Source organism: Calidris pugnax, unplaced genomic scaffold, assembly GCF_001431845.1.
Source record: "Calidris pugnax isolate Ruff unplaced genomic scaffold, ASM143184v1 scaffold18, whole genome shotgun sequence".
Taxonomy (NCBI): domain Eukaryota; kingdom Metazoa; phylum Chordata; class Aves; order Charadriiformes; family Scolopacidae; genus Calidris; species Calidris pugnax.
The window spans coordinates 12,003,130-12,029,218 of record NW_015090812.1 but is presented as its reverse complement, the minus strand read 5'-3'; the positions used below and the strand labels follow the sequence as shown (position 1 = coordinate 12,029,218).

The 26,089-nt window shown below is 38.2% G+C and overlaps 1 protein-coding gene across 1 annotated transcript in view; it reads left to right on the top strand.

Moving 5' to 3' along the window:
• Positions 1 to 897: 897 nt before the first annotated feature.
• The window catches only part of LOC106886242 (vitellogenin-1-like), a 43,233-nt gene continuing 18,041 nt past the window's right edge, over positions 898 to 26,089 (top strand). The window contains exons 1-19 of the mRNA XM_014939000.1: positions 898 to 937; positions 1,248 to 1,268; positions 1,492 to 1,643; positions 4,109 to 4,360; positions 6,520 to 6,681; positions 7,367 to 7,518; positions 10,007 to 10,157; positions 10,985 to 11,142; positions 11,254 to 11,419; positions 12,501 to 12,623; positions 14,136 to 14,354; positions 16,362 to 16,579; positions 16,666 to 16,763; positions 20,943 to 21,067; positions 21,153 to 21,254; positions 21,341 to 21,460; positions 21,720 to 21,909; positions 21,999 to 22,092; positions 22,205 to 22,390. Coding sequence (XP_014794486.1) covers positions 898 to 937; positions 1,248 to 1,268; positions 1,492 to 1,643; positions 4,109 to 4,360; positions 6,520 to 6,681; positions 7,367 to 7,518; positions 10,007 to 10,157; positions 10,985 to 11,142; positions 11,254 to 11,419; positions 12,501 to 12,623; positions 14,136 to 14,354; positions 16,362 to 16,579; positions 16,666 to 16,763; positions 20,943 to 21,067; positions 21,153 to 21,254; positions 21,341 to 21,460; positions 21,720 to 21,909; positions 21,999 to 22,092; positions 22,205 to 22,390 — 2,729 coding nt within the window. The remainder of the gene's footprint in view (positions 938 to 1,247; positions 1,269 to 1,491; positions 1,644 to 4,108; positions 4,361 to 6,519; positions 6,682 to 7,366; positions 7,519 to 10,006; positions 10,158 to 10,984; positions 11,143 to 11,253; positions 11,420 to 12,500; positions 12,624 to 14,135; positions 14,355 to 16,361; positions 16,580 to 16,665; positions 16,764 to 20,942; positions 21,068 to 21,152; positions 21,255 to 21,340; positions 21,461 to 21,719; positions 21,910 to 21,998; positions 22,093 to 22,204; positions 22,391 to 26,089) is intronic.

Below are 26,089 nucleotides of genomic sequence, written 5' to 3'. Positions count from 1 at the left end.
ACTTGCAAAAAATATGTATAACTGAGGTGAGGGAGCAAACTCCCTCCTGATTTAGTTTTTGCTAAGGATTGGTCTAAATGTTATTACTGCAAGTAGGAAATTCTGGATATATTTTCCCAAGAGTGGCAGCAGCCAAAGCCCTGTGAGAACCCACTGAGAAGGACCCAATGCTCCCAACTCACTGAGATCCTTCTGGAAAGGTAACTCATTTTTTAGTAGATTCTTCTCATAAACAAAGAATTTCCCTTCTGTTTTCATAATATAAACTTTGACCATTAGCCAGAAGCTAATGCGAAGGTCATACTGGAAAGAACTCTCTTCCCAGGTGTGAGTAACAAGATATGCTTGGAAAGACAGCCATGGTGGATACCATGGAAAGGAGTTTCTCATTTCATATCTATGAGCTCTAAGGTATCTCAATCCTAAATCTATGAGATCAATCATAACTTCTCCTCTAAAAATAGAGTTTCAATGTGATAGAGCAAAGTGTCTCCAAAGGTGTGGCTCTTAGCAAGAGCAAAATGTCAGGAGACTGAAGACATGATTGGAGAAAAGCTAAATTATGACTGAGGAACTATTTTTATTTAATTTTACGTTTTAATTATTTTGTTACTATATTTTTATTATATAACTGCTAGGTGGATAAATGGGGAAAAACAGCAAGCAAGTTGTTTTGAAAATGAAATCTCTATTTCACATGAGAAGTAAGTTAGTTGAAATCATGAGCGTATTGGAAGTAGTCAGTATTCATGACCTCAGAAATGTTTATTTTTTGATTGATCAATATGCATTCTAAAATGCGCTTATTTGTCAAACCAACATTCCAAACAAAACATGTGATAGCACATACCTTTATAAAAGAGAACCCGGCATGTTCACTTTTACTTTATCCCCATCATGAGGGGCTTCATATTAGCCCTGGTTTTAACCCTGGTGGGTAAGTATCTTACCTGCTTCAATGAATTTAAAATGATAGATTCAGGAAGAGGTTTCAGAATCTAAATATAGTTCAATTACAATCATGAACTCTAACATTGTATAGAAAAAGATATTTTATGTCAATTTTTTTGTTGTTTAGGGAAAAAAGGCTTTTCGCTATGTGCTGAACTAGAAGTTAATTAGAAAGAGTTATGCCATATGTACACGATGAGATATAGCCTCTCATACTAAAATACATTAACATTTTGGGGTTGGTTTTTTTTGCTTTGTCATTTCATTACTCTTTTTTTTTTTTCCTTCTCTTTCAGGGAGCCAGCATCTTAATTACCGTAAGTAATTTTCCTATCAGCTAATATAATTATAATGAGTGAAGTTCAAAATAGAATCTGAAAAGTATATCAATGTTTAATATAATTTTACAACAGCTAATTTTGTTCAGGTGTAATAAAGAAATGAACAAATTCATCTTTTTTTCCCATACATTCTAATACAGGTACTTAAATATGTTCTGTACGATCTCTGTAATGTTTTATGGGAACTATTTCTTTGCAGAACCTGATTTCAGTGAAAACAAAGTTTATACATTTAATTATGAAAGCATACTTCTCAGTGGACTTCCAGAGAAAGGACTTGCAAGAGCTGGAATCAGAATAAAAAGTAAAGTGGAAATTAGTGGTATTGGGCCAAAACTTTGTCTTATAAGGGTAAGAAAATGTATTCAATTTGAATGTAAAAGTCTCTTCATACTTGACTTCTCTTTTAAGCTTTTGGGAAATAATTAAGTTTCATCATGTGTTGTGCTTACTCAGGGAGAATGTAACTAACACTATTATTTTTTATGCAGTGCCCTAAATTCTATTTGCACTTTGCCAGGTAATTCTCAGCTCAAGCCAACCTTGGGCTTGAAGGATTTCTTCTGCTTTGTGGTCAGGGAGACAATGGAATGTAATTTGAAATGCACAATAATTTATTACTGGATCAATCCAATTGTTCCAAACTGTACAACCTAGGATTATTTAATCAACTGATTTCGTAACCAGCAAACGAAAGGCAATAAAACATGTGACAGTAGCTGGATGTGATTCAATATTTAGCATAATTAATGTCATCTGGAGGCTTCTTTTTCTGCAGAGTCCCGAATGACATTCTTTTTCACCCTCAATTGTATATTTTTACTGCATGCTGAGTAATTACTAAGAGTTCTGATTATGTGAAAAACACTTTTGCCTTTAACAGAAGCCTATACATGTTTCTAATGAATGTATTGAAACGCACTCTTCAATTGCTTTACACAAACTCCACTTAGTCTTGTGTATGTGTGAAAGAAAAATGATCTTTTTAAATGCTTTTATTTGGCAAATTGAAAACTGCAGATTAAAAAGACTGGTGACTGTCTAATAAATGCTTGTAAATGCTGTCGCCTTCCAGCTTGAATTAGCCTTCTGTTACTAGGTATTTTTATAAGTTCAAACTATAATAGATCTAGACAGGAAACATTGCTTTTCCATGACCTTTGCAAATGGCTGGATATTTTTGAAAAAAAACAACAAGGAAATAAGAGCCACACGTCTGCACTGGTGAGTACAAGGCTTCTCTGGCAGAGAGGAGGCAGAAGCAGTCTTGTCTTCACCCCACAACCTACCCCATTCTTGCCCAAGTAGGTCTTGGTGTGCCAGGGTGAGTCTTCACCAAACATTGACTCCCATTCACTGAAACCTTCCAATAATGCTTCACCTGCCCTTGTGCATTTGGGAAAAAGTTTCATTTCCAAAAATAAATACAGAAAGTAGTTCAGACAAGAAAAAGAAGAGAAAAGAAAAAAAAAAATCCCGATATTTGGGGGCAAGTTCTAAGCGAAAGGTAATGATACATTTATTCCCTTCTCCTCTGGGAGAAGTTTATTTTGCTGCTGTTATATTTAAATTAGACAGTTCGGAGGGATGGTTCAGGGAATTAATCTTTCATCTGTAGCCTACTAGTTCGCATTCAGCCCTAGCAAAAAGCTGTGTTCCCTGGGCAGTTTCCAGCTGACAATTTTTTCATCGCAAATCCACAAGTAAGAATTGCCAGCTGTGTTCAAAACCTAGCAGACAGCATAAGTCCTGACGGGGCCCTAAGGGCTGGGGAGAACTACCTCGCCCTGACCCTGCAGAGCAGTCCCAAACCTGCCCGTATGCAATATGCCAGAAGCATGTCCAAGAGGCGGCATGAGGGATTTGCTCCATAAGAGCCTCCTCTGTAAGCTTCAGTTACTGGGGTTGGCAGTGATCTCCACCAACAATAACAAAAATAAATATGAAAGTGCAGTCTCCAGCGATTTGCTGTGTGAGGATTTAGTTTGTGTGGCTTTTTGAGAAATTAATCCACGTCTTGCATCACATCGCCAGCCTGAGGTGTCAGAGAAAAGTCTCTTTAAATTGTCAAAATATACAGAAGGGAAGGGTCCTCTGAGAAACTAAGCTAAACATGATCCATTCCCATGGGGTAGAAACCATTCGAGTTATGCATAGTTTAGCACAACTTTCTACTTGCTTGGATGTGCCCCGGGTTGAGGCTGGAGTATGAAGTGCAGAGCAGAGTTTGGGGCAGTGCCTAAGCCCTCAGCTCCCCAGCAAAACGTATAGGGAAAGACAATTTTTGTAACCTGCTCTCCACTGCTCAAACTAATTGTGACTATCTGGCTGGCCCAGCAGCCATGTTGTTACTCATTTCCAATTGCTGTTTGTGCTCTGCAACCCCAGCGAGGGGGATGACAGAGTTCACAACAGGAGTTAATGATGCTTTATGCAACATTAACTTTCCCCTGCAATTTCCTGCCTACTACTTCCTTCCATACTACTTTTGGGTAGCAACCTGCTTCATGCAGCTCTTCTCTGGCTCATTTTTTCATACAAGTCAACCTTTGGCAATATGGATTATCTATGAAATAGAACAGAGTGCAGTGACTGTGGAAATATCACAGTCATTTACATTAATCTCCTCTCATATATGGAAATATGTATATTGGTACTAACTATGCTAAATGACAACTTTTAAGTTTTCCCTTTGAAGAGGCTTTGCGTTACTTAAAAGTGTATTTTTTATATGAGTAAAGCTCTAGATGCTTATGTGCATAGAAAAAAGTTAACTTAAAAAATTAAAGAGAAATTATATTCCCTCTTTCTTCTAGATTCACTCAATCGAAGCGGCAGAGTACAATGGTGTCTGGCCTACCAGCTCATTCTCTCGATCACTCAAACTGACCCAGGTACTAACTGGGCAACTTAGTACTCCCATCAAGTTTGAGTATAGCAATGGCCATGTTGGAAACCTTATGGCTCCTGATTCTGTCTCGGATGATGGTCTGAACATCTACAGAGGGATTCTGAACGTGCTGGAGCTAAGCCTAAAGAAGATGCAGCATTCATACAGCTTACAGGAGGTGAGCTTTTTGTTTTGGCCATTGAGGTCACTTTGTAAATAAATGAGTCTTCTCTTCAGGTTCTTCTACCTCATTTTCTGAATTCATCCTTGACATAAACTTCACTAACAAGAAACGCCTAAGCTCAGGAAATCATGATTAAGTTGTTCTTATGGGGTGACATTTGATGGAACTGGAGCTAAACAGGACAACATAATAGATCAAAGTGTTTTAGAAAATGTATTAGCTGTATTAGACCCTTAGAAAATCTGGCTTATCATTCTAGAGAAAGTAAACTCCTGTGAAAACTGAAGCCTACATAAAATTTGAATACTGTATTAGAACAAGCTTAAACATACAGCACAAGATTAAAGCTAAAACAACAGTAATTTGATTTTTTTACCAATCATATATACTTTAATCTCTCATAGCTCCTCTTTTAGGAGGAAAACAGTATATATGCCATGACATTACTTTAATAGCTTTGACAGTTGCTGTTGACGCTCTATTGGAATTTCCACTGGTTTTCAGCTTTTAATATCTTAGTCAAGGTAAATCATCTGATATTACTATTCACCAGAGAAATTGCAATGTGTTTAGTTTTTGCAAAACCATATTTACATTGATTAGACTACATTCGATTCAGAGATCAGCAAAAACCTTGAAATTATTATGCTTTCATGTTATTTTTATTGAAAATGCAGACTGGAGTAACTTTAATTTTTAAAAAATTTATTTTTATGTAAGTAGAGTTGTTTCTGGGAAAGATACTATATGATTTAATATTTTCACGCTGCTCGTTGCACATAAAAACCCAGCGGGTGGTGTCATATATTTTTCCATGCTCTTTCCTCCTATCTAGTTTTACATCTTCATTCTTTCTGATTCAGTTAGCAATATGTCCTGCTCTCGCTGCTGAGCAATATATGTGACTTCATCTCTTAGATTCGTTTCCAAGTTTTCTTTCTTTCCTTGGACAGCAACTGATTAATGAACATTGGCAACCTTGCTTCACAATCTCAAGACACTCTGTAAAGGGAGATAAGCGTTATTAGTCCCAAAATCTGAGCTGCAGAGAGGTTTAAAGGACAAACCTGGGAAAGTCTACATAACATCCAGCAGGGTGTAGGGTAAAGGTATCTGAGCTAGCTGTGAACTCTGCATGACTAGGAAGTCCAGTTAGGCAGGAGGCTACTTCATCCCACTGAGCCGGGAGGCTCGACATTCCAGTTTGAATTCTTGATGTCCCACAACATCCTGCAGAGGAGCACCACACCTGTATTTGCAGAGTACAAGTCTTTCAGAAAACTTGGACATTTCTTATTTCTAGCCCTTACAAAAGCCACAGTTTCTTCAGGAATACTGCTAAGCTGAAGATGAAGTGGGTATGTCTTGCCTCCCAGCCACCACATGACCATTTTGCTCTTCTGACACAGCCCAGAGCTGCTCTCTGGAGTGGCTATGCTATCAATAACAATAAAAAAGTCATGAAAATAACCCTTCCTCCTAAAATGCAATCAAATATTTTCCTCTCCGAAAACCTCCTCACTGACTGGGGAGATTTAAGAGCTCTTATAAATATATACGCTTGAAATATTATTGAAGATCTGAGCTAAAACCGCAAACTCAAGAAAACTCACAATAAAAACTCTGCCATCCTGAAATTCTTTTTAATTATTGCTGTTCGTATTGTGACAGATCATCTGATACTGCAAGGCCTGTTCCATAAGCATTTATAAGCTGTCTATAAAAGCAAATTTTAAGGGCAGAATATCATCTCCAACCTTAAAATACTTTGCTGTTGAGATTTTATTCTGACTGATCAAATTATTTTGGCACTTTTTATTAATATTCCTTAAATCGTATTTCATAATCGACAGCTCTAACTGGAAATTGCTACTCACCTTTTCTAAGGCTCCAAATCTTGTCTCAGTGAAACTCTTGAGAATTCTAGTTCTCAGAGAAACTCTGATTTGGCTTATTGGAAACCTGTACATGTGAAAAAGAAATGAAAGTAACAATCATCCCCATTTTCCTTCTGAAGAATATCATAAATAAAAAAGAATTTATTTCTATCAGGAATTTTGGAAATACGGAATTAAACAGGAAAGCCCACGCGGGGAATTGATGAAGCTTTGTGTACACGTGAACTTCTCTGATCATATTCTCATTTTTGCCAGGCTGGGATCGGAGGTATTTGCAACACGACATATGCAATCCAGGAAAACAAGAGAGCAAACTTAGTCTATGTGACCAAATCCAAGGACCTGAACAGTTGTGAAGAGAAAGTTGAAATGGCCACAGGTTCAGCATACACTCACCCGTGCCAGACCTGCCAGCAGGTAAATTGGAGTAGTATTATATATTCATATTTTATATTGATATACGGGGAGCCATTTGGCATCCATGATATCGCTTGCTTTGTTACGTTTAAAATGAGAGAAGAGTTAGATCATCTGTATCTAGTTATCAACATTTTATTTCTGTATGAAAATCAGATCCACAGAGCAGCAGAGGTCTGTGCTACAAACTGCCATGTACCACAGACACACTTCAATTAGCTTAAACTAGCTGGCTTGGAAACCATTAATTATCAACATGAGTTAATTCACCTACTCTGTTGAGTAAAAAAGATAGTCATGATGTCCAGTTTCTGCTATTCAAGATAGGTACTGCTGCATCTTATTATAAACCTGTCTTTGAAATAAGAAATCACGTTGCTTATACTGCTGCTTTCCTCAGAAAATGTGTCTCCTTCTCAAGGGAATAACCAATTACTTATATTTGGGAAAGGGAAAAAACAGCTAACACTTCTTAGCAGTAAGCATAATGGGGCCAGGCAGCGTGCCTGACCTCTCCCATGGAAGTGTGCACGCAGAATTCACATAAACTGCTCATATGGCCAATGAACAAAACAGCCCTGGAAAATAACTGGGTTGAAGTGGGTGATGTAATAGCTTCTAGTCACAGAATTTAGAAGTTCAGTGATTTTCTATTTATTTTGTTTCTTTTTTTTACATTATAAAGAGAAACAAGAATTCCCGGGCAACTGCTACTTACAATTACAAAATTAAATATACACGTAATGAAGCTGTAATTACACAAGCTGATGTTGAGGAAATCCACCAGTTTGCACCCTTCAATGAGATAACAGGAGGAAATGCTATATTAGAAGCAAGGTAATGTACATATGTCTTTAATTCAGCAACTAAATCAGCATCTCAGTAATCTGCTCAAACTCCATAACTGAAATAAATCCTTTACTTCCACAGCCTATTGTTTGCCAGTATTTAATTACATAAAATCCCAAACAGTTCATAAAAAAACCCCTTCACCTTTAGTTGTAAATCTGAAACATGCACATCACTATCCAAATTTTGTTAGCTAAAATTGGCAGGGTTTGACTACTTTATTTCTCAGGGATATTTGATTTATGTCATAAAAGCCAGAACAAATGTAATTCCATCTGAAAAATTGTGAACTAATATATTTGCAGTAAAATACTTTGAAAGACAGTTACTCACTGAAAGAGAGTTCCCTGGAAAATAATAATGCAGTAAGAGACCCTGGAGACTAGTTCACAAGAAACCCAGATAGAACTTCAGATTCCGATATACTTCCTAAGTACAGTGGGCTGCTTGCAAATCTCCCATCAAAGAGTTTCTTGATCGGAAATTGGGTTTTATTGCAAGAAGGTTGGGCACAAAACATGTAAAATTTATTTCCTTTTCCACAGCAAATTTTGCATATTTCTTACACAAGTTTGGGACAAAATGAGAATATGGTTGTCTAAGAAATTAAACCCCTGCTCATTTTTAGCTCAAGCCCCCAAAATTTCAGTGTTCGAGAGGTTTTTTTATCTGCTTCAATATCGTCTTTAGTGATGGACTTTAGTGATTTACTTTAGTGATGGACTCGTTAGACAGGGGTACCCTACTAAAGAGAGAGATTTTTTGCATGAAGGTCACTGTGCAGAAGATATACCTCAATCCCACTCCAGCTGCTGTAATCTTGCATTGCTCCATTAGCAATTAGACACAAATCTATTGGTATAATACAGAGTTTCAGAAACTGCAACATCAGAACATCAGAAAGCTAATGTCAATAAATCACTGATTAACTTCGTTAATATGAGGGTGTTCAGTTTGACTAAAAAACAAACAAAGAGAACAATAAAGTTGAAAGTGGCTTTGCTATCTCATGCAATCAAGGTGAAGATAGATACAACTGTAGTGCTTTCATCAAATTACAGTTTGTTGAGAGTGAGCATTAGTCTGGAGTCAATGGACTTTTGCTGATTTAAACTTTCCTGCAAGCCTGTATAGACTGTCTTCCTTACTGTTCTCCCTCAGGTACTGAGCCACCAGAAAGGGTAGTGCCTTTAATTTTCCATATTTTCTCTAGATCTTTTGCATTGCCCAGCAGACAGGGCCAAATATAAGATAGCAGGAAAGATGCAGGTCTGTCACCCAAGTCTTTAGAAGTCATTTCTACAGTATACATTGTGTTAAAAAAAAAAAAAAAAAAAAAAAAAAAAAAAAAAAAACAAAAAAAAAAAAATTTTTTTTTTTTTTTTTTTATAAAAAAAAAAAAAAAAAAGAAAGAAAATAACATCTAACATCAAGGATTTAAAACATTTGGAGCTGAGTTTCAGACCTGTTCAGCATAAGCCTCTTTGCAGCACCTTTCAAAGCCAAGAGAGTTTTTACTATTGTTTTGCTGGTTTAATCCTATCTTTAGTATTCATTTGCTCTTCTGTTTGGTGTATAACATTTTCCCATCTAGTCTAGGCAGATATATCTCTTCCCAAAACAATGATGATAAAGACATAATGTATTCTTCATGTTCTGGAAGTGGGAGTTAAATCTGTCCAAGTGTACATGCTGTTATACTTTCTGACCCAAATGCCCTTTCAATAATATTTTATAAAATTTCAAGAGAGAAAAAGTCTCTGCTGATTCTGTAGTGATTTCTATTCAAATTCCAGTGGCTTGTCTGCAGAGCAGTTATATGCTATTTTCTGCAGCAGTTCTCTACAATCCATATGGAAGGAGTGGATAGAAATGATACAGAAGATCATCGTAGAGATTCCAAAATACTTAAGCCAATTTTTTACAGAGATTTTGAGATACTGTTTAGTACAACAATATTGCTTTTGGAATGTTTTCAGTTGTTCAGTACAAATGCCTAACTTTAATAACGTGTCCTAAACAACCTATTTTAAACATAATTGGTGGGATAGAATGCATCCTTTTAGCTGAAAATGTATCAAAGATAAAAAATGTTTACAAAGACAGTCTCTCATTGGAATTGTTCTTAATACCAAAGATTTGGTGCTCCTTGAAAAATTTCCAAAAAACTTGAGTACTTTTCCGAAGACTAATCCTGAATTTATCTGGCTCTTTTTGTTTGGGAAATCTAGTTTGAAACTTCATGAGAATCTTTTATCTTCTGCAGTCCCCAGGACATTCAGCTTGCCTTCTCATAATACAGTTCTGAGCATCATGTCCAAATGTATCTATTTGTAAATACCTTTGCCCCTCAACAACAAAACACTTTTGAAATAGCTGTAGTCACATGTCAACACAGGAAGGCAGAAACACTGTTCTCTTTTCAGTTTGCATGCTGCATCTCGTGATGTTAACACCTCGCGTTCCTCTGTTCCAGGCAGAAACTTGCTTTGACTGACGTGCAAAAGCAAATGGCAGAGGTCCCACCAAAAGAATTCCAGAATCGTGGGTCACTCCAGTACCAGTTTGGCAGTGAATTGCTTCAGCTTCCTGTCCACTTATTCAGAATAAAAAATGTGGAAAGCCAGGTAAAGTTCAGCCACTGGTGTGGTGGTTTAGGCCAAATTGGCCTATGACGGCAACAGATGGTCTCCCCACACTTTCTCACTCCAGGAGAAAAAGAGGGGGAGATAAAGAGATTTATGAGTTTAGAATGAACTAAACTAATGATATATTATTAATATTAAAATTAAAAAAGAAACAATGAAATAGATACAATATATACAAAACCATATCAAGCTCCCAGGATGACGTCACCAGCAGGCATTGGGGAAGTCCCAGACTCCACCCAGCGATGGTTGGGAACTGGGTTCCAGCTCTGGAGTCAGGAACACATGGATCAGGATCAAAGGCAGATGAATGGACAGGGACCTCCTCGGACATCAGCCACTGAAGAGGGCTGGCCCTTTGACCCCTCAGCTTTTATACTGAGCATGGGGCAGATGGGATAGGATACCCCTGTTGGTCAGGTTTGGGTCACCTGTCCTGCCCGCTCCTCCCCACAGGTGGGATCTCTCTACGCTCTTCCATTTCCAACCCTCCAACAGGGCAAATAACAAAATTAGCTGACGGTGGTTGTTATAACAATAAGTATAAGCAGGAGCCTCTCTGCATACCCTTCCTTGGCACGAGGTACAAACATTGGTATTATCACTCAGAGAACGAACAGTTTTCTCCGTGATACGCTGTTAATTTGGAGAGTTAGAAGAAGCCTAGCTAAGATGTAAAATTACTGAACAGAAAGTTGGTTTTGTTTTACCTCAAACAGGGATAACTGGACAGACTGTTGGAGGTTGGAATTGGTGCATGTGGGAAACAATGTGTGTGAACCTTGTGCATTTTAATCTTCCCACAGATAGAGGAAAGCCTGCAAGACCTAGTAGAGACCACATCTGAACAGCTTCCTAGTGATGCACCAGCAAAAGCCCTCAAGCTTATGCACCTCTTCCGTGCAGCAAATGAGGAGAATTACGAGTCAGTATGGAAGCAGTTCTCCAGTCGGCCAGCGTACAGGTACGAGCAATACAAGTGGTGATTCCTGTGCTGATAAACTGTTGGAGACCATCTGGAATGACTATGTTCAAATGCAGATCTGGAAAATGGTCCTTGCCTTTCCCATTGCAGGCGCTACATTTTGGATATAATTCCTGCAGTTGCCAGTCACCGTGCACTCAGGTTCTTGAGGCACAAAATGGAAAGGCAAGAACTCACCAACTGGGAAGCAGCTCAGACAGTGCTTGTGGCTCTGCACTCAAGCACCCCAACTCAGGATGTGATGGAGGAAGCAACGGTAGGATTCTCTAAACCCTTTCAAATAACTTGTTACTGATTTTAACACCTGTCATATTTATTCCTTTGATGAGATTGCAAAGGCCTTGAAAATATAAAGTTTTTATATACTCTAGGAGGTTGAAAGGAGTTTATTTCCTGGCTGTCTTAAAGGGAGGAGAATGCAAATCAAAAGGGCAAAAATTAATCCAGAACGAAACAGGAAAGAAAGAGTAAAATACCCCTCAGTGACAGAGGTTGTTGCTGCAAACAGTGGTTTCTAGTGTTCCTTCGTCCTAATGTACTTTATAGTTACACAGGATTAAATTTCTCACTGAGTGTCTACAAAGACTAGGAAGTAAGAAATATGTATTTTTTACATCAGTGCATTTGTCTAGACTGACCTAGCAGGATGGGTATAAGTTGGAGCAGATCTATCAAAATCAAGGGAACTATGCCAATGTCGAACCCATGTAGGAGAAAGTCTAATGATTTTTACTTTTTTTTTCCTATTCTGCAGGGTCTAATTCTACCCTCAGATGTAGAAACTTATCTCTGCCTACCCAAAGTAGAGACCACAAATCTCAGAGTAGAGTTTTGCCCTCTGTAAAAGCTGTGACAGCCCGGCTCTCACTGTGTGGTAATGCTCTGCTTCCCACTCAAGGAAGCAGTGGGCTGGTGCCTCCTGTCAGCTCCTACATTTATATGAAATATTCCAGTCTGCCCAAAGGACTGAGGTCCATTCACAATGCATCCCCAGTTTTTTGTACCTATAGCTGAGGCAATTATAAAACAATGATGAATGTTTCTTGAATAATGTCTGTTTTTCCATTCCATAACTTGGTGATTTCCTCCCTTTGGATTACAGCCTATGCCAAATTTAAATCTGAAACACTATTAAAGCAACAGATCTGCCTTCCAGATGTTACTTGGAATTACTTTACAATTGCATTGTCAAATACAGTAATATCAACTGATTAGCAGTAAATCCATCTATACAAAAATATCAAAAGCCTGATTTTGCCTTGCATTTGGCAGAAACATATTTTTTAATATCGTTGCTCTTTACTAGTGGTGGTAACGAACAACTGCTTTCTCCCCAGCTCATCGTGAAAAAACATTGCCCACGCTCAAGTACCATACTTGGAAAGGTTTGCCATCTCAGCTACGCATCACTGTGCCACAAACAGTGCTCTTCATCAGACTCCTGCTCTGAATGTCTCCAGGTAACCACATTGTTATTTATCGTTTAAAAGAAAAATTAAGCCTTGAGTTCTTTCTTCATTATTCAGAAACCTGTATTTCACTTCACTACAGTGTTTCCTTTGGGAAAGGAACCCCAGTTGGTTAAATACAGCATTTTATCTTTAGATTAACACACGAAAGAGAGTGAGAGGAAGAAGCATATAATTCAGAGCACTTTCTATCTGAGTATCTCTGAGTGCTTTATTGCCAATTATTAATGAAGTCCCATGGCACTTCTCTGAAATACTTTAAATATAGGTACTTATGTGTACTTATAAATAAACTAAATGACACAAAAGCCCAGTTTTTTGCCCAAAGTCATGTAGTCCAGCTATTTCTCAGCCAGAAGCAGAGCCCAGTCATTCATATAGACTATAAGCTTTTAATAAGGTTCTGCACTGCTTTTAATCAGCAGGGCTGAAAACAATTTAAATAAGCAGTAAATAACATTTCCCCCTCCTAGAGATGCATGTTGTGGCCACACACGCAGTGATAAAGAGGGAAAGAGAAATAGGTGTTTCCAGTTTTTGACACTTGTTAGTTCATCATCCCCAGTAAGAGCAGGTTGTTCTCAACACAGTGTATGCCTTCCATGATTTTTTTCCTGTAGTACACATACATGGCTGACATTCCTATATGCATCTCCTGTGTTACGACTGCCACCAATGCTCTTGAGCTAATTAAATCTGAGAAGCCCAGTGCCAGGGAATGGAAATTCTTTGCTGAAGCAAATGATTGTATAGGCTTATTCAATGCATTTCAAATGTCCATTCATTCAATTAGTAATGTCCAATGCACTGTTTCTGCACCATCAATGGATCTCAAATGTGATATTTTTAAGCATGGGAACTGTATTGAAATTATTCTATAACATCTCAGTTTCTTTTTTAGAGCCATTGTTTAGCATTAAAAGCAGTTTTCTATTAGAATGTAGTCTTTTCTCATATTCAGCCTTCAGACAACTATTTCTAATCTTGTTACATTGCTTACAATGAAGGCTGTAAAACGACCTGGTGATCTTATTGCCAGCTATTAATCCACACTAAAAAGTGGCAGTTAGAGCTGAAGAGCACCACCACTAGCCATGTCTTCAGGAAACTTATTTAAGGGTCTGAAGAATTTAACTGTATCTGCATTTTTGCACCTTGTCAACCATTAGACAGAGATATTCAAGCAGCATTATTGCAGATTCCCCAACTCACCCTGAAAGGCAGTGGGAACTAGGTCCTAGCCATTACTTTTTCCCTTAAAAATCGTACTTGATAACTTCAAGGCACAGTGATGAAGCAGCTGTTCATTGCAACTTTCTTGGTTATGCTTGTTCTATGAATAAAATGTCCTATTCATGAGGACAGAAAGAATTTGAAAATATTTAAAATAAGTGAATTGAACAAACTGAAATTATCGAAGTCAAACCTCAGAATAGGCTGGGGGATGGGATATAGATAAGAGCTGAAATTGAACTCAACAGAGATTTGTTTTCTTTTTTTCAGTTACTTCATGGTTTTGCAGGAGAGGCATTGAGCAAGTCTAACACAGAAGAAATTTCCCTGGCTTTGAAAGCCCTTGGGAATGTAGGACATCCAGCCAGCATCAAGCACATCAAGAAATTTTTGCCAGGATATGCAGCCGGTGCCTCAGACCTGCCACTCAAGGTCCACGCAACTGCTGTGATGGCCCTGAAAAACATAGGCATGAAAGACCCCAAAATGGTAAGGGAACAAAGCTGCCCCCTTTGCACTTTGGGTAACCCAATACAAGGCTTCTAATTGGTGATGAAGTAATGAGGGAGAAGCAGACCTTTTTGTCAAATATAGCTGTAATACGTGGGGTTTTTTTAATACCATTCCTTAGTTGGCATGTCTTATTCCATTTGATATTAACCTATCATATTTCAGGCTGCAACAAAAATCCCATTAAAAGGATACATTCATTACCCTTTTGTTGAAGACAAATCAGTATTTCCATTGCAAATATTTATTTTCCAAGGGCATTAGACAGAAAGCTAAATTATTGACCAAAATGTGTTTAGTGCTACTTCAACTTTGGTATGTGAGAGAACCACAAAACAAGGTTTTCAGAGAATTGACATTTAATACTGAGTGTCACATCTAATCGTAATTCAAGACCAGATCTTATTGTAAATAGATACTAGAGGTTTGCATCCTAATTACAAATTTACAGACATTGTGTGGGTTTAAGTCATAAACAGAACATTTACTAAATGTGACTTTTGTCCCTGAACGAGATAATGATTAGATATCACATTCAATGGTTACACAGGCATAGTCTCATCCACCACAGACATCACTTTACAATCATTTTCACCTTAAAGCAATCTGCTTCTAAAAGGAAACCTTGAATTTTCAAGATTTTTTTTCATCATAATGAATTTTTTTTTATAGAAGACTATTCTTAATATAAAATAAAAGATTTCATTAACTAGTCCCCTACTAATCTGTATCAGTTTTTCCATTATACTTATTTTTTGCATATGACTTCCAGTTTGAGAGCACATATTGATCCAGAGACAATAGTGTGACAGGGCATGCTTTTAAGCAAAAGAATAAAGAAACAATTTACTAGAGTGCAGGAGCTAGATGGGGAAAAGCAGAGGGGGGAGGAGAGAACAGCAAGGGTAGGAGTTAGGATATTTGCTGCGGAAGAAAAAAGCCAATCTGGTGTTTGACAACTACGCTGTGTCTCCGATTGCCCTTTGGCCCAGCTCTGCACATGTGACCGAGACCACTGTTTAGTTCCATTTTCTATGCATCTTCCTTGGAGAAAACTCATCTGTAGCAAGTTAATGACTGTGGCCAGATTTTTCACTGCCCAAAAAACAGTGTAATGCCTGGTTTGCAGTTAGCTACACACTCATATTTGCATTAAACAGACCTAATATATGGTCTGTCTTTTTTATTGTTTAATTTGAAAAGGTAGTTACGTTTAGGAAGAGGCTACCGCACCCTTGTCACCACTTTTACCTTGATATTTGATAATCAACATAGGCAAATTAATAAAACCCCATCAGGTCATTTCCAGAGTTGGGTGAAGTTTTCTGGATCAGGCTTTTTATTAGGGAGCATGGATGTGCACTGTCCCAGGCAGGACAGGACTTTGCAGAGGGGCTGCCAGAACGGTGTTACACCGTCCACATCCGTCAAAGGGTTCAGTGCAGCTCATGGAAACTGGAAAGGTCCCAGTATAAAATTAATCTTGATACTGAATATTACTGGGGTCAAACACATTTGTCAAAAGTAGTACATTTGTTGCATAAACTTTCAGGTTTAAACTGTCTATATGACATAGATATTTCTGGTAGTTAATTGGTTTTTATTCTAGCAGAAAGGGCTCCAGGAGATCAAATGATTGGAAATAAGGCATTCCTTTATGGGTAAGGATAAGTGATGACTGAAACCACTTCTCAGGTGTGTGATGGATTCATGAAATGTCTTTTACCTAGAGTGGTTATGCTACAGATGTATTTTGCTATAGCTCAAATATAGATAATAGACTTGATGTAGAAGTCATCCAGTGAAGTTACTTGGCTTTGTGTGGAAAGTCAGACTATGAAACCAGGAACACTGTTGCCGTAATAATTGAATAATGCAAATTTTTACTGCACTAGTGATGAAGAGATCATTCATTGGTGATGAATGGTTATTAGCAAAATAAACATTCAAACATACTGTAAATTTGAATGTATCTATTATTTTCAGGTCCAGGCTATTACCCTTGAGATTTTCCTGAATCACAAAATCCATCCTCGGGTCCGAATGCTAGCTGCAGTGGTTTTGCTTGAAACCAAGCCAAGTCTTCCAATACTGATGACATTAGCTGATGCTGTGCTGAAGGAACCTAGCATGCAAGTGGCAAGTTTCATCTACTCTCATCTGAGGGCCCTGGGTAGAAGCACAGCTCCAGATCTTCAAGTGATGTAAGGAAAATCTGCATCCCTTCCCTAGATGAAAAACTTGTTGCAAACTAATTGAGGTGTTAATGTGCCCCCTTGAATTTTTTCAGGGCTTCTGCCTGCAGAATGGCTATCAGAGTATTAAGTCCCAAATTCGACAGATCTGGCTATCAGTTCAGCAAGGTTTTCCGCTTCAGTATGTTTAAAGGTAAGATTCAGTACATTTTGTAGAAATATATACAAGGCAAGGTGTGAAAAAAAATTTTACAGTATTAGAACTCAATTCTCCTAGCCAGCTGGTTAGCTGCATGTTGTTCCTCCATATTCTCCTATGTTAAGTGAAAAAAAAAAAAATCTCAGGCTCTCCATTTGGAGAGTGTTTAAATCCCTGTGTGTTTTGCATTGTACACTGCCAGCATCAAATTACCAGAGGGCTTGTGGGGCTCTAACCCTCCATTTTCATTACCCGGTGAGGCACATGCTCCTGTATCAAATGCCGTAGTCTCAGTGGTGCTTAACAATTTCATAACATTGTTCAGCACCAAACAAACAGAAGGGACCTAAATTACTGCTGAAGTGGATTAATTTCTACCAGTACGGAACACCTACAACTCTTGCTGAATTCAAATGTGGTGCTAAATCCTCTTCACCCCAACAGTAGTGCCCAGTGAGACAGCAAACTCTGAAAACATTCAGACGTGATAATTCATTGCACCCATGACCAGCTAACTCAGGCTCATTGTCTAAAGATTTTTCTTGCACCTTCCTATCAGGGCTCTTTACTGAAAGGAGCAGATCCACATGTAGGATCTGGAGGCTGACTAGTTACATCAATGGGAGTTGCACATAAAAAAATAGTCAGAGTGAGGAGGACCACATTAGAAGACAGCACTTGGTGGGACAAACTGCAGTCATTTCCTTTCTCCATGTATGTTGTTTTTTTTTCACAGTAGGGATTTTTTAAGCAACTCCCCTATGTAAATGACCATGACAGCCTCAGTGATTTGGCATATGTAGCTGGCAGACTAGGGAGATTATATCTACAAACACAGTCTCCTTACACATGCTGTTTACCTAGGAGGACTTGGATGCTTTTAGCACTATTGTTATTCACCGGTACATGTAAAGAGTCTTTTCAAAGTAATCAACAGAAAAAGAGATTCTGAAATACCTGAAATCCACAGTGTGAAGTATACAAGAACTTTTGACTTCTTTTTGGAGGTGGGGGGAGTGGTTTGAAAGATCTTATTGTTGCCCTGCCCCTGTTATATGGTTTTTACATGACCATTTAATCTGCTCTATAATAAAAATATAATACATACCACAACAACCACAGTAATATATGATAAACATGCTTGCTGCCTGAGAGATGCAGACAGAGAGCACCCAAAGAAATACGGTCCCTAATACGTACTGTATGAACTTTTTTACCATTTAAAATGCATTCAGGGAGAGATACATTTTCCAGTAATGTGCAGATATGTGTTTCTAGTTTTAGGTATTCATTTTCTCCTCCTAGTTTTGCTTTTAAAATGAAGCTAACTGAATTTTCACACAGTGAGATAGAAGAGTGCAGTATGCATGAGGGTAGCTGGCAGAGGGCTATGTGAAATGGATTACTTTGCTCTGGCTGTAGCCTGGCAATGCAGCACATCAGTGAATTGCTGTTACTTTTTGGTGAACATCACTGTTCAGAAATTTGGTTACTATGCACACATAAACTCTAAACCTCTTATCCTGAAGAATAAGGAACAAGATCCTTTTCTCACACATGCTAATCTTAGACTTGGATAACTCAGTTAGCTAAATGAAGTCAATCCTCTATTACACCAGTGTGGAAGGAGGATCTGTTCTCCAGCTTTCTGATTTGATTTGTCTCCACTAGCCACAGATGAAAAGTGTTTCCATGAGTCCATTCTGGAGGAGTTACCATAGTGACGGCTGTAATGCAGTACCTATTTCCTTGCTAAAAACAAAAATGTGCCCTCAGCATCACAGATCCTTGTGGTGCTAGATGCTGAATTTTTAATGATAGGCAATAATGTCAGCTGAATCTCTCTCTAATCTGGAGTCTGTCACATACGGCCACCACAAATAGTGCTTCATGCTCTACACACTGCTACTGAAATCAAGGGATGACCCGGGTTCTTCTCAATTTGAGGACTGACAGAATCTGAACCTTTCACTATGCAGAGGTTCATATAATTAAATGTGTTCTAATGTTTATAGGTACTAATGACTGCTTCCTTTGATCACTGATTTTTCTTTCCCTCTTCCCTGGGGCAAGACACTTAGGCAGATATATGCAGGGGCTATCACACTCTCACAGTGAAGTGGCTCCAGTGCATCATCTGACTCTCAGTACAATTTTTCATTGGTAAATATTTTCTTAGAGCATTAGACCTATGTAACGCCTGAGGTATGGAAAATATCCCTGCTCTCTTCAAGTCGGTGAATTCTGTATAATCATTTAATCATTTATGAGCAACACTTCTTATTAAGTATAAGTAAGTACCATGGTTGTTTAAGTAACATTTTTCATAGGTAAGAACACAAAAAAATAAAAAGCCTTAGCAAAATCACTAAAAGTACTTCATTGTAGTGTTCAGTCAATGTAACACCTAGGACTGTTCTGGCTAAGCTCATCGAAGGAAAAGTAGTCTTCACATTTCCAAGTCTCAAGTCAGCTTATAAATAATGTCCCAGTGTGGCATTGCTTTGTTCCTTATTTTCTATAGGAACAGCATTAAAATGTGAGCTTTTGTCATCCCTCCTTGGTATCTGTCAAAGGTTCTCCACTGATTCCTCTGCCCTTAGTGGGGTAGCATAGATACCTGTATTTTGATTGTAGGAGCTGTTACTGAACCATGTATGTTGTAGGTAGATAGTACCTAGCACTATGGGTAGCACCAGAGCTTTATACAGCAGAAAAGGGAAAGTGATGTAGTAAAATGCCAGGTTTAGTAGACTAAAAGTGGATTGCTTTTCCAACAGACTGTTCCTTAAATACATGAAAAGTTGGGATCTGTCCTGAGAAATTAGAAATCTAAATCAATCCCAGTAATCTGATACAAAACATTTAGTGTGAGGAATAAGCGAGGGTAAACGACCATTCAGACCCCAGTCTGCATGCATGGATTCAAAAGAGAATGGGAAGGTGTTGACTCACAAATGAGATAATATCTGAAACACAGAGACTGACACTAGAGAAGTAATACATGCATGAGTATTCATAATGCTCCATATCTGTAAACCAAGCGATAATCTTTTCTTTATCTTTTGACCAAATAATTTAGGAGAATTTAGACATCTCTTTTCTGGAAGGAGTTGAAAGACTCCCTCTCCTAATGCTTGAAAATATATATCCTACAATTCGTCAAACATTTCTGAGCAGGAACTAAAATTATTGGTCTGGATCTTCCAGGGCTCTGGAATTAGCCTGGCTGTACTATATTCCCAAAGCTGGTTTCTGGTGGTGCTGGGATTTAATCAGTATATGGTGCCTATTAATATGAGGATAGCAGAAACTTAATACAGGGGCTCCTAAAATACTTCCCTCTCCTCCAACTAATGTAAGAAGAGAAGAGAGAGGCGGATTGGAAGAAAGGAAGCGCAACAGTGCTTGTCACATGTCAGGCACAACATATCAGCCTTGTTCCTCTTGAAATCTAAGGAACCTGAGAGAAGCCTTGGTATTACTTTAATTCAGAAAACAGGACTATATAAACCTGTGTCAAGATCAGGAAGAATATATGACTGTGCTATGCACTGATTATCTGTATCTAAGAACATTATGGATGATATATCTTAAGTAGAGAAAATAAATAAACACGAATTATGTTTGCTCAAAGTTCACTCAATAGTTAACAATTACTTAAGAATTAGTGCATTTCATGTAAGGAGTTCCAGCATTTGGAACTAAATGTATCAAATTGCCTCCGAGTCATTTGAGAGACAAATCTACACCTCACCATCTGTCCTTATAGGACATCTATGTCACTTTCCCTTAACTATTAGCAAAGGATGGCAAATCTGTTTTCATTTCTGATCCCCTTTGTCAAGTTGCCCTAAATGATGTCTCATAAAAGCATTTCATAAACTGACATTACAGAATCTGACCGGATGTAAATGATACAGCAAAAGCAATTGGAAAAATGACATAGCCACCATCCAATGAGCAGAGGGCTTGTAATTTTGCTCATTAATAGTTTAAAAATGCAGAATATGTTTATGACTGTTTTATAACATCAGTTTTGTAGCTGGGTTTTCTGGCCTTTCTCCTATCATGCTGAATCTGTTGGATTATGCAATTTGTAAATTGATACAATCTGCACACTGTGGTTTTAAAAACTAACTGTGCTGTGTTTTACTGCCTGTTTCTCTTCAGAAATCCTTATGAGTGGACTGGCAGCTAAATATTTGGTATTGAATAATGCAGGCAGTTTAATTCCAACAATGGCAATGTCCCAGCTGCGGACACATTTCCTTGGAAGAGTGGCTGATCCCTTGGAGGTAATTGGTCTAATCACAGTTTGTCCTCTCATCACTTCTTACAAACATCATCCAATTGGCATTTACACTTTGCTTCTTCCCACAGGTGGGAATAACAGTTGAAGGACTGCAGGAGATGTTTGCTAAAGGTTACTCCCCTGACAGGGACTGGGAGACTAACTATGACTTCAAGGAAATCCTGAAAACGGTAAATTCTCAGGGAAAACTAAATCTCTAAGGTATTGCTTCCCCAAATGTTACAAAGAATCAGACTTTCTTCCTCTTCTCACACAGCTCTCTGACTGGAAGGCATTCTCCAGTGACAAACCTTTTGCATCAGGCTACCTGAAGATGTTTGGCCAAGAGTTGTTCTTTGGTGGACTCGACAAAAATGCCATCCAAAATGCATTGCAGGTATCATTTTGAAAACATCACCACCCAAGCATCAAAAGCTTTAAAATATTGTTTCTTTCACATATTCTCTCCCCTTTTTTACCTTTTTAATTCAAGAGGGTTTTTTGTCTTTAGTATTAATCAAGGCAAATAAGGTCAAGCTTTGATCAGGATTAGTTATAATAGTTGCTGGCAGACTTTCCCCTGAGGCATAGTTAATGACACGGATCATGATATTCAAGTTCTGCTTATTTAGAGAAGTTGAATTCTGTAATTGCAGGCATGGTATGGACCTGATGAAAAAATCCCTTCGATAAGGAGAATAATCAGTAGCCTTCAAAGTGGTGTAGGGAGGCAGTGGACCAAGGCTTTGCTGTCCTCTGAGATCCGTCATATTGTGCCTACCTGCACTGGGTTCCCAATGGAGACCAGCTTCTATTACTCTTCTATCACAAAAGTTGCAGGAAATGGTAACGTATTTCAAGATGAGCAATACAGACATGCTTGTCAGGATTGGGGGGGGATTTTTAACACCTTTTTTTTGCTTTCTTCCTAATAGTTCAAGCACAGATCACACCTTCTCCAAAGTCTGATTTCAGATTGACTGAGTTACTGAATGCCAACATTAGGCTGCGATCCAAAATGAGTCTAAGGTAAATATTTAGTATAAAATAAAAGAATCATATTTCCAAGTGGCACAGGCCATAAAAATTCAACAGCTGTTTGCTGTATGAACATAATTTTAACCTCATTCTACATTTTCAGCATGGCTAAGGAGATGACCTTCGTAATGGGGATCAACACACACATGATCCAGGCAGGGCTGGAAGCACACACCAAAATGAACGCTCATGTACCTGTGAATGTCGTTGCCACTGCCCATATGAAGGAAAAAAATATCAAAATTGAAATTCCACCCTGTAAAGATGAGACTAACATAATTACAGTAAGGTAAGATTATAGCACTCATTATCTTTCGGTGTAGCAATGCAGAGACTTTCCAAATAAAACAGAACATTTGCTTAGGGATCTTGCCTTTGACTGACAGGTTGGGTAACTGGCAATGATTGGTGTAGTTTATTTAATTTAAATGAAATTACATGTACCAAAGCTTTGCTTGAAAATATGCCTTACTTCCCATGGTCTTCACCTGAAAACCCCCTTTAGGGCCATTTTTCAGTTCTTAAGATCCATATGCTATTTGAAATACACATGGCATAAAATTTCTATCCCGATATGTATATTTGGACTGGAGACACTAGGTAAGATATAAGCCAGCTTAATCCTATCAGTTATAACAGATAAACCATACATATTTGCATTTGATGCCTTGAAGCATAGAGATCTTGGTGTTTCTTGTGTTTTTACCTTGTTTCCCTGTGGCTGCCATTTGGTTTTCTTGCCTGTTAGGTCTAGTTGATTTATTATCAGTGCATGCAATTACAATACACTCTGGAAAACTATTGTAGCCAGATGCCAAACAAATGAAAACAGATGGAAATACAAGCACAAAGAGAGGGAGGAAACAGAAAGAGTATGTCCAAGAAATCAAAGCAGTAGACCAAAGCTTAGAAAACTTTCACATACACACATGAAAAAATACTGAGAAAGACGAGCTGAAAATTCATCACAAAGGAAAAAGCATCACTGACAAAAGAAATCAGCTATTATACAATCCGCAGAAATGTTAAAAAGTTTCTGCTCTAGGAATACAGCCGTAACAAAAGAGCTCAGTTGCTTGATCCAGCTGCAATTAGCATTCATGGCCGCTGGCCCAGAGAAGCTCTGCAGGTCTCCTCAGTTTAGCCACCACAGAGGCTAATCATTATTCTCTCTTGCCCTTCAATGGTCACAGACCATTCTATTAGGCATTTGACATCAGATCTTCCTCCCTAAGATGATTCCTCTGCTCCATAAAACGTGACTGTAATCAGGTTATCCGTGCAGAGGAGAGAGCATTTCAGCCGTTCATAGAGCACCCATTAGCTGTGTATAAGCTGCTGGGGCACCACAGCACAAAGGTTTTGTGAAGACCAGGTCAGTCTGCTCCCAAGGTTGGCAGGGATAGCAGGCACCTGCTCTCACTAGCTCTCACTGTTGAAGAGGATGAGGCAGGTACTAATGAACTCAATAAGGATGCTGAACTGAAATGAGAATATTGGACAAGGATACAGAGTCTAGAGCCTCAAGCAGAGCTAAAAATGTTAGCAGAAGGATCCTCCCTGCAAAGCAAAATAAAAAATATTTTCCTCCTTTGACTTGAGGGGAAATCAAATCAGACACAAAAAGGGTTAAATGCACTGCCAGAAAGCATAAAGCAAGTCAGTACCAGAGGCAGGGGATTACAGCGAAGTCCATAAGTTCCAACCCAAGCCCTGCTCTAGACCCTGCAGCATTATCATTTTTAAAGTGAAGTAGTCAGTCAGAAATGGCTCTATAATGCCGAGTAGATGAGAAAGCTAACACTCACTAGCTAACTTCTAGCACCATCAATTTTTCTCCAAAAAGTATTCCTGTTCACTGTTTCAAAACAAATGGTCAGTGGAAATCACACAGAGCAATGAAACAGCAATGAGTACAAGTGAAGGCAAAGCAATAACTAGAGAATGTAGCATTGAACCACATCACTGAGGAAGTGAAAGAACAAGCAAAGTAAAATCTTAAAGGTATAAAGAGAAACAAGCACACATGATAGAGAGAAAAAGGATACATATATATTCTACACAGAATGAGTCAAAAAGTTTAACATAGACTTTCCCTTCCTTTTGCATAGATCTACAGTAAAGAACCTATTGAATTCAATATTTTAGAGATATTCTGACACATTCCCTTGTTAGCTTTAAATTCCCCGTTTAAAGAAACAGTTCCAGAAAACTATTGCTCTTTCATTTGTTTGTGAGCTCTGTTCAAAATATCTTGGTATTGGGCACTTTGTTTGGATGGTCAGTGGGTTACCTTCTACAGTACCATGTCATTAAAGCTAGTCAGGATGTGATATTATTTTCCCCTTCATCTCTCACATCCAGAGACACAGGAAGCAAACAGTCTTCAATAGCATTAACTTCAGTTATATCCTACACACCGTACAGGTTATAACCTGTCACAGCTGTGGGATTTATATAAATTTTCACAAGCCGAAGAGAAACTCAGGTGAGCAATTGCAGACTCTAAAGAAAAAAATAATGAAAACTTTGGTGATAGAGAGGTTGTATTCCCAAGACAAATCAGCACAATATGGACTCGACTTTCTCCATAGCAAAAATCAGAGCAAAATAATTAATACCATAGAGAGAATATATAGCATGTGTTTCAATTCAATCCCATCCAAGTTAAATTTAATTAAAAATAATAGTTATTTTTAAGGCTCTTTTAACATAATTATTTAGTATATTACAGATGGCTACTTAAACATACTTTTAAACAAAATTTACAGGAAGAAGTAAAAATCAAATAAATTTCAGGGAAAATTAGAGCCCTGTGATTAAAGTATAAATATGGAGAGCTGCCAGAGAATGCACTTTGCAAATATATCACATATTCATAATGACAGGCTGCTGAAGTATATACATAATCTTGAATAGAGCTGGTATCATAGGGCTTTTTGCTTGTTTTAACTATAGGATAAGCAGAAATTGCTTCACATGGGCATCTTATTTATAAGATGAATTACAAAATTAAAACACTGTATGCAACATGTACACAGCATGTGTAGCAGAAAATGTAGAGGAGCCAGCATACGCTGTGAGCTCAAAGGCAGCATGGTGAATTTGGGGACAGAGAAGGGAAATAGCTGGCACTCCAAGTCTCTGTTTTTATAACACCTTTGTACCAAGGTCAGAAGGATGATGAGTAGGAAAGGCAGAAATTTTCATCTCACCACAGCAGAAAGAGAGCTAGATATCTGGTTGGAGGATTGTCTCTTGCTTCTCATTTATTTAGATACGATGTCATGCTGTGCTTTAAAACCTGGGAAAATGGTTTTTCGTTGATTTTATTTTTTTTGTTTTAAACAGATATTGAGCTCTTCTGTCCCCATGTTAGGGATGTACGTAAGGCCACACTCACTGAAACATCTGTGGGCCCAACACAGCTGAATTGCTTGTCCCTTACCCCTGCAGTGAATTTGGCTTATACTATAGCACAGCTTCTTCTCGTATCCAAAAAATACACTAATACATATTGGAAAATCTCCTTTTTATTTTTTCTCCCTTGTGTGGGATCAGAGAGAACAGATTCTTTCATACCATAGCTTTAGGCCTTCTTTGTGACTGTTTTTCTTGTTAAAGCACCAGAGCTGGCTCTTGTAGCCTATTTTTACTGTGCTGTGTGATTCTGCAGACATTGACATGTGTCACCTGTGATGCAGCTACATTTGTCGGCTCTCTGTGCTCAACAGGGAGGAATCGATCCTCCACTTTCATTAGGTGGCAGGAGTAGACTATTGGCATAAAAAATACTAAAAAAAAATTGGAAAAGAAACCCCAGGGCTTTCTGCTTGGAAACCCAGACTGCAGTTCACTGGTCATTTGAATTATTGAATGGGATTAAAATAAAAGCCATTTCCCTTTTTGTCCCTTTACCCAGATGAGCCATCTGAAATGCAAGTTGATTTTTATTTTCTTTTATCCCCTCAGCTTGTTAGGGAGAATA